This window comes from Parasteatoda tepidariorum, chromosome 2, assembly GCF_043381705.1.
Source record: "Parasteatoda tepidariorum isolate YZ-2023 chromosome 2, CAS_Ptep_4.0, whole genome shotgun sequence".
Classification (NCBI taxonomy): Eukaryota; Metazoa; Arthropoda; class Arachnida; order Araneae; family Theridiidae; genus Parasteatoda; species Parasteatoda tepidariorum.
This window is the reverse complement of record NC_092205.1, coordinates 41,649,756-41,658,793: the sequence shown is the minus strand read 5'-3', so window position 1 is coordinate 41,658,793 and position 9,038 is coordinate 41,649,756. Positions and strand designations below refer to the sequence as shown.

Genomic DNA, 9,038 nt, shown 5'->3' with positions numbered 1-9,038 from the left:
CTTCATCATGACAATGCGAGCTCTCACACATCGACTCAAACAAAGGCATTTCTGACGGAGCGAAAGATCGAACTGATGGGTCATCCGCCGTACAGCCCTGATTTGGCACCCAATGACTTCTTCTTATTCCCACACATCAAAAATAAATTACGTGGACAACGATTTTCGACCCCCGAAGAAGCGGTTTATGCATTCAAAACGCATGTTTTGGAGTTACCTCAATCGGACTTGAAAAAGTGCTTTGAAAATTGGTTCAAACGCATGCAAAAGTGTATTGATCATCATGGAGAATATTTTGAAAAACAATAAAACCAATTTCGATCCTACATGTTTTTTTTTTCATTATTATGCCGGAAATATAAATAGCAACCCTCGTATTCAAATTTAATGGACTCTAAAATATCTTTAATTTAATTTACATGTTTGAAATTATGTCAGTATTTTTATTTTTAAAGAAATGTTAATGAGCAATAGAAAAACGAAAACTGTTTTAAATAACTCTAAATCTAATGCCAATAATAAAAATTATCATGAAGTACAATGAATAAATTACACTATAATTGTATCATTAGTTTTTATTTATTTTGAAAATGTAATGATTATTATAAGTAAAAATGCTATTTTATTCTAATTTGAAAGATCTTTTTATTCTTTTTACAATTTTTTAGACACATAAGTTCAGTTATTTAATTCAAATTGTGTAAAAATAATAAATTTGTTTGGCTTAAAAGATGCTTAATATGTTATGACGAATAATTATATGCAAATTATTTTTCTTTATAGAGGCGAATACTTAAATGAGAAGAGTTTTTAAATGGAGAAGAAAAAATATCACAAAATGGAAAAAGTGATATTTTTTTTTCTTTCCAGGCTAATGCTTTTTATTCATTTTTGGCTACCTCCAGCCATTAAATTTTATGTTATTTTCAACAGTTTCAGTAATTTATTTATTATTCTTGTGTTTACTGTTTTACTAACCAATAAAAACATTTAAAGTTGTTTTTTTTAGCAAGATAGCAGCTGTGTTTTGCAAAAAATAAATTGCATTTTTTGTTGATTTATCTTTTCTTAAATAAGTATGATGCAGATTAATAATTTTAAAAATAACTTATGTGTTTATTTCACTTTTTTATTAACATTAATAAATATATATTAGGAGGCAAATATAGCTTGGAAATCATAAAAATCAGTGGTAAAAAAAAAAAAACAAAAAAAAAATTAAAGTCTCTAATTTTTTTCCCCATAGTCTCACCCTGCATCAAAAAAGAATGTGATCTGCAAAATTCATCGTGTTACAATTCAACTCATTGCTGTCATCCTGAATGTCTTGGCGGTTGCACAGGCCCTCTATCATCTGACTGCACTGTTTGCAGGCATGTTGTATGGGAAGGAAAATGTATGAAAAAATGTCCACCAAACACTTATGAGGTATACATTTTGATCTTTCACTATTTCTAACCCATAGATATTTTAATGAGTAGTTATATATCCCTTTGCATGCTAGGGATCGACTGTAAAAAAAGAAGAGAGGAAATTATTACCGAAATTTATGTACAATTGATGTTACTTTTTTGATATGATTGCCATGACTAAATTAAGATTTTGGAACTTTGGTTAAATAGCTTTGAAATGCTCTCATTGTTGAACTAGTAACAGGGTGCGTAACGTTTTTAAAAAGTGCTTAAAGGTGCTTTTTTCATAGGGTGTTTTTAGAAAGTGCTTAATTTTCCCTTTTTCAATATGTGATTTTCCCTTAACCATGTTGATTTTCACTTCGAATTATGCAAAAAGACGCAGTTCACATTGTTCTATTCAACGTTTTCATAATTAATTTAACCCGTCCGTAGCGTATAAAAACGTCATTCGTTTTACATGATTCAAAATTTTAAAACAATACCAAAAGTTTTTTTTTTTTTTTTTTTTTTTTNTTTTTTTTTTTTTTTTTTTTTTTTTTTTTTTTTTTTTTTTTTTTTTTTTTTTTTTGGCATGACGGTTAAAACAAGATAAAACAGTCAATTGTCAAAAACTTTCCGACCCTTCCTAATTATGATACTCTTTTTAAAAATGCTTGAAAATTTTTTTTGAGTGCTTGAAAAGTGCTTATTTTGTGTTGAATAATTTTGCTACGCACCCTGAGTAACCACCAAAGGTGTGAGACAAGTGTGATAAGCATTGAAGCTTTTTCAGATTAATTTTCCAGGTTGCCAAACTAAGCGAGGAGTAATCTGAACATTGTTTGGACTGTTAGTCATTTGCAAGAAGTTGTCAGTTACAAAAATTGTTGTCAGTTATTTGCGAGTAGTTGTTTTAAGCTCCTCTTTGGTCTAAGAACTTAGGCCTAGGAGAACATTTACGCAACACGATCTGTCTGATCTTACTAGCAGACTGATATTTACAATGAAAGGTGATGGGTTTTCGTTAACCTTGTCTACTTTCCAATATATCCAGTTCATTAAAGAACTTCAAGTATAATCAAGGTTAGGACTGGGCAATAAATCGATGCATCGGGAAATATCGATTCTAAGAAATCATCGCCGATCCGATGTTTGGATTGGTAATTTTTCGAAGCATTGGAAATTGTGATTTACTTAGATGTGTACGATATTTCCCGATGTATCGCTGACATCGATGTCTACACGCGAGATGGTGAGCATTGTCCCCAATGGTACGCCGATGTCTACACGCTCGCGCGAAGAGCATTTTCCTCTCTAAGTGTGCAGTGATACCTGTGGCGATGATCGTTATCTTTCTCCGTCTGTTTTACATCGTGACTCATTGTTTTGCTGACATGATGAATCCGAATGTGATTGAGAATCGAATCGTTGTTGAATCTCTTAGTTATGGAATGCTTTCCTTTTAATTATGTATGTGCAAATCCTGTTGATTTTTTAACAATTAATCCAGCCGTTTAATGTTTTTAACAGATATTTTGCAAACATCCACGTCTTTAACTATTGAGAAATAATTATAAAAAAAGGCAACATATATTTTTAAAATGAAATGCAACTTACTAATTACGAATTTACGCAGTACTAAATATAAAACATTAATGTACCGAAACATCGCGATGCATCAAAATATCGATGTTAGCGTGACGATACATCGCAATGCCAACATCTCCCAGTCCTAATCAAGACCATCCCACTGCATTGGTGGCAGCAATATTTTTGAAGACAAAGTTTCATAGCTCATTTAATGATATGCTAAATGCCTGGTGTCCTTTAGGCAATTATGCTGAAAAGTTAAAGGCCTTTCAAATAAATCCATTTTGTCCGTGAAACTTTTTTATATGTATGTAAAAGATTGGAGAAAAAATAATCCTCATATTAGCATGTGAGAAAGTGACAAAAATCACATAATCACATCGAAAAGACTATTATCCTTTTAATTGTGTTACAATCAGATGAATTCGTTTTTTTTCCCCCTTCAAATTTAAATTTTTTTTTCTTTCCAATGCCCACCTGAATAATGACCTAGATCATACAGGCACCTGAAGGGCAGATTTGTTGGCCACTCTTTCTGGGGCACCATATTAGGTGGGCCAACGATGCTCCCACAGTAAGGACATATAGTACAGTACAGAGAAGGAAAGAACATCCATGCCTTGCCCGGGATTCGAACCCAGAACCTTTCTGATGCAAGGGCAGTTCCCTAACCCCTACACAGGCTGGTCAGCAATTTTCAAGTTATTAAAAGTAACATTCTGAATCTAAAGAAAGCTTAATGTCGATTTAATGTAAAAAAAAATTTTAATAGAAAATTACTTTTTTACATATTATTCTTTCTTTTGCAGTTTATGAATCTTTCTTTTGCAGTTATGAATTTTTAATAGAAAATTAATTTTATGCATATTATTCTTTCTTTTGCAGTTTATGAATCGAAGGTGTGTTAGAGAAGATGAGTGTCGAAATTTTTCAATATCTCACAAGCATTCTTCTGGGGGAGAATATCCTAAAGTTCCTGATGTATATTATAAACCATTTCAATCACAATGCACAACAGAATGTCCTTCTGGCTACATAGTCGACGATAACAATCCTCACGTTTGCAAAAAATGTAGAGCCAAATGTCCCAAGGGTAAATGTATTTTCGAATGTTTTTTTTTCATTAGTTGATACATAAATTTTCTATTTTTAAATCAAAATTTAGTTTTTTCTTGTTTCTTTCTGAAATCCCAATAGTAATTTTGAAAAACTGTTATAGGTCCAACTGTTTTAAGTTCTAATACATTTGTATAATTCCTGAAATATTAGTATAATATTCCCTTATAGAAGCTAAAACTCAGATTTGGAGGTCATATACATTCAAGTTCTGTGGATAATGATTGTGATTTAACAATTGAAAATCTTAAAAATAAACTACTTACTTCCTACATAATTTCATTGAATAAAGTTTTTATCATCTTGTTAAAAAATTTCACAGTTTTATTTACTGCTGTGTCAAAAGAAAAAGTTTAAAATTCGAATTTTTTTTTTTTTTTTTTNTTTTTTTTAAACCTATTTTCTTTTTAGCAAAAATTTAGTCATAAGTAATCTAGTATTCATTCTTTATGTATAATTTTCATTAAAGAAGTGCAGATGTTGATTTTAATTATTTGTCTTCACAGTATGTGCTCCAATGACTGTGGATCATGTTGGAGCAGCGCAAAATTACAAAGGATGTACTCGGATAAATGGTTCTCTAGAGATTCACATTCAGGGCGGATGTAAGTTCAGTTTATTAAAAATATTTATTGTACTATTTATCATTTGCAATATTTTTTTTTTAACTTCCATGTTTTAATTTTGCCTGAGTTCATGTACTTGATAGAGATGTGACAAGCTCCTCCCAGGACCAACAGGTTTACTGAAAAAAGCTTCCAGTTTGGCTTGTACTCACAATAAAATTTTCATAATCTGTTCTACCACTTTTACACAAACATCTGGTTCAGTTATTAAGTATAAAAAAATTTAAAATTTGTGGGGTATGAAAAAGAAATAGTGATCTGCTCCCGCTGTTTGGTGTTTTTGCTTTGTGAGGCTCACACTAATTTCCAAATGACATAAGTCTCAAATCTAACTGATTCATGTATCTCAAGCTCTGATTAAAAATCTTTGGGCTCCAAGTGAGCCTGAACTATCTCTAGTACTTGTTATAAATGTGAGTCATTGCTTTTAAACTAGTAAAATATTAATTATAATAAAACTACTTCTAAACTGGTAAATCTAAACAATAATAATAATCAATTACTGAAAAGCTCATATTTGTAAAGTGTTCTATAATGACTGCCTATTATATTATAATTCTTGTATAAATTAAATTTTTAAAAAAAATCTATCCTCATTAGGAGTTATTACTTAACATTTGTACGATATTTACTGTAGATGACACTGTTAAAGCTGTATGCCAACACTGTTGAACGTTATATCGGAATAAGTTCGATTATTCCATTTATTCGTCTTATTCAGTTATGCCTTGTAGATGTGTCTAATAAATCATGTGTGTTATTTAATCTAAGTCTCCTTTTTTGTTGTTACGTATGCCACTTGCCAATATCAGTAAGCCTGCTTGAAATCAAGCGAATTTTTAAAGCAGAGGGTGCGTTTCTTGTTTTTCAGTTTTGCCATCTATGGCCAAGAATATGAGGTTTGCCACACACATACGTCACAACCCGTTTAACAGAGAGGATTCATTCACGCACCTTTCATCCATCCGCAGATCGTAATTTTGACCTGAACCAGAGCACAATCAATCTGCGATTCAGACCCGTAGACCTATTGATTTGTTATGGAGAACTTGGAGGAATTTGTGACCCCGACAGATTTATTGTGCACCAGTCTCCATTTTGTATACATATTTGCCAGCAGGAATTAAACTTACAACCTCTCAGACATGGGCTCAACGCCCTACCAACCAAGCTATCTCGGCCCTTAAAGTCTCCTTTAATCGCCACAATTGAAGGACGTAATTTGTCATAATATTAAGCATATTATTATTTAAGTAATTATTTCCACATTATTAATTAATTATTAATTATGTTAGTGAAAGAATATGCAGAATTAGAATATCAAAACTATTCTATTAGTGCGGTGAGACTGCATTTGATTTTTGTGAGATACTTCTTGTCTCTTTTTTTTTCTCAATAAAAGTGGTTGGTCAGAATTTATCGAAGTTTGTTGTTTGTGGTCGTTCAAATATTAAATAAATATGTTTTAGGCAATTCTAGACTCCCCCTCCCTTTTATAAGCAAATCACAAACCTCCGGTCATGCTTACTCAGGAACGTTGCAATACCCTCCCTACTACCTTTTTTTTTGTTTGATTTTTATTGTTGTAATCTAATTTTAAGATTACATTTAAGTAAAAGATGTAATTTTTCACGAAACAAGATGAGCATTTTCATTAATTCTATAAAACTTTAGTTTGAATATTCTTTAGGAATAGTTTTGTTATTCTTCTGTGATCAAAACTCTTGACCGCTGAAAGAATTTTTTCCTGCTTAGTTTCCAAATTTGAAATTTTTCTACATCAATTTTTTTTGTATATTTGGAAAATTTCAAAAGTAAGAGAAATTTAATATCTTATAAAAGCCTTGCTTGTACCCCTTCTTCCCTTCTTGTCAATAAAAATAAGCAAATCAGTGAAATCTCTTCCCCTGTTTGGTGCTTATGTAATATTTGAAGGGCCCGTTTCTCACTTAAATATTAATTTTTGACCCATTATGTGCATTTTTTATTACAATAAAAAAAATACTCTAAAGGGGGTAATTACAGTTCACTCTGTAAAAAATTAATGATTGAAGCTTAATGACACTGGTTGGTGAAAGAAAAAAGTTGAATATGTATTCATATATATGTTGTTTTCATTTATAGCCAATGTCATCAAAGAGCTAGAAGAAAATTTGAATATGGTTGAGCAGATTGATGGATATTTAAAAATAGCACGTTCATTTCCTTTGGTTTCATTGAATTTTTTGAAGTCTCTTACTGTTATTAAAGGTGACACATTAGATAAAAAAGAGTAAGTTTATGAATTTTATTGTTAAACATCTAGATAAAAAAAATATCTTGTGTAGTATTTTATATCTTTTAATATATAAGTACTAATTTATAGAAATGTTAACACTTGTGTAGCGTTGCATTTTCTTTATATCTAACTCTAATATCATCGCAATTATATCCTTGAAAAGTAATTATTAAATATATTGTAAAAATATAAGCATGTCTTAGTTTTCATTTCATTTTTGTTTCTCATTTAAACATAATTTTTGTTTTAATCTTTGTTCTTCAAATTTATTTAATGAAATCTATTTCTTTATTTGGGGGTGCTCAAAATTTAAGTGCGCAAGGTCCTATTTAAAGATGTTTTTAATGTAAAATAATTTTATTTTATCCCTATACATATAAAATATAAGTGTCTTAAATATCAGTATCATAGATCTCGGTATACCAAAAATATTATCAATATAATTTTTCATCTTGTCAAAAATTTCATTGCTGAAATTTTTCTTTAAAAAATTTTTTTTTTTAAAAATACGACTTTATTTTGTTTGAAATTTGTAATTATTATATTTTGGTTGAAAATCACGACAAATAAAACTTATGTAAAACCTTTTTGTAAAAACTTATGAAAAAATTTCTTGTATATATGCTAAAATGACAGATCAATGAAATGCATAATTATTTATTTATTTTTTTTTGGAAAATTAGTTGAAACAATTTTAAGTAGTTCTAATAATTTTTATTAAGTATTTATTAAGAGTAAAGTAATTTTAAAGTTAACAGTAGTGCAATAGCGCTTTGCCGCACTGAAATGAATGTATGTGTGGGGTGGTACGAGGAAAATATTAACGAGTAATTTAAATAACTGACAATCAAAGAGTTAACAGAGATTAGGATGATTGCTAGTAAGGCGAAAATAATTATACCATCTACTAAGTTCTCCTAGAAAGATTTTTGAATAATGCTTATATGGGAAATTGTTGGACTCTCTGATGCTTCCCCATACATATATTTATTTATATATAAATGTATCTTTGTATGTATATACTTGTAAATTATTTACATTATTTATTTACATTTATGTTACAGCTACTCTCTGTTAGTATTGGACAATCAAAATTTGCAAGAGCTCTGGGATTGGAAATTACGCACCAATAAACTGAAAATTTTAAATGGCAAAATATTTTTCCACTTCAATTCTAAACTGTGTCCAAGTAAAATCCAAGAATTAAAAACCTATGCTGAAGTAGCTGATTGGGATGAAAGAGATGTATCACCAAGCTCCAATGGTGACAGGGTTGCATGTATGTTTTGTTTACATTTCCTTATATAAATTTGAATGCAATTTCCCTCACAAAGTACTTTATTGTGTCGCTGTAAGTAATTTTGTAATGAAATTATTTTTGTACTCAAATGGTGCCAGAAAATAGAGTTATCTAAAAAACTCTAGTAGTAAATGTCCAGCAGTGTGCTGATCGTTAAGACACGGTGCCCTTTGAGATCACCGAAGTCGAGCATCACTGACTGCGGTCAGTGTGCGGGTGGGTGACCACTTGGATCAGTCTGCTTTGGGACCGAGGGTGCATAGTATCGATCCTTGTTAAACTGTTGTACCGTAAAGTGCTCGATTTCGCATGCTGGTCGTCAGACTACCGAAGCAGGGGTGCCATCTTCTCTGCAGAGGATCAAAATTGCGATGGCATGTCTTCAGATCACCCTCGGGGATGTTTCCCAGACCGTCGCCAATACCCCATTGTGCAGCTCTAGTGCGACATAAATGAACTACAACAACAACTCTAGTAGTAAATGTAATTGAAGTTAGTGTTATGAAATATAACTATTGAGCTTTGTGAATAGACTCAGGGTGCATAGCAGTTTTAAAAAGTGCGTAAAGGTACTTATTTTCGATTTTTAAAAGCCCTTAAAGGTGTTTTTTTCATTGAATGTTTTTGAAAAGTGCTTAATTTTCCCTTTTTCAAAATGAGATTCTTCCTTTACGATGTTGATTTTCACTACAAATTATTTAAAACGACACAGTTCACATTGTTCTATTCAACGT

The 9,038-nt window shown here is 30.8% G+C and overlaps 1 protein-coding gene across 5 annotated transcripts in view; it reads left to right on the top strand.

Moving 5' to 3' along the window:
* LOC107449842 (insulin-like growth factor 1 receptor) overlaps positions 1 to 9,038 on the top strand; it is a 156,679-nt gene that overhangs the window by 120,648 nt on the left and 26,993 nt on the right. The window contains exons 4-8 of one of the 5 annotated variants that reach the window (XM_043042330.2): positions 1,247 to 1,428; positions 3,870 to 4,077; positions 4,607 to 4,705; positions 6,851 to 6,998; positions 8,069 to 8,283. In XM_043042330.2, the coding sequence (XP_042898264.1) occupies positions 1,247 to 1,428; positions 3,870 to 4,077; positions 4,607 to 4,705; positions 6,851 to 6,998; positions 8,069 to 8,283 (852 nt within the window). Of the gene's footprint in view, positions 1 to 1,246; positions 1,429 to 2,293; positions 2,405 to 2,529; positions 2,666 to 2,707; positions 2,865 to 3,651; positions 3,671 to 3,869; positions 4,078 to 4,606; positions 4,706 to 6,850; positions 6,999 to 8,068; positions 8,284 to 9,038 lie in introns of those variants that run through there. The other 4 variants (XM_071177488.1, XM_071177487.1, XM_071177486.1 and 1 more) reach the window with 4 other exon arrangements.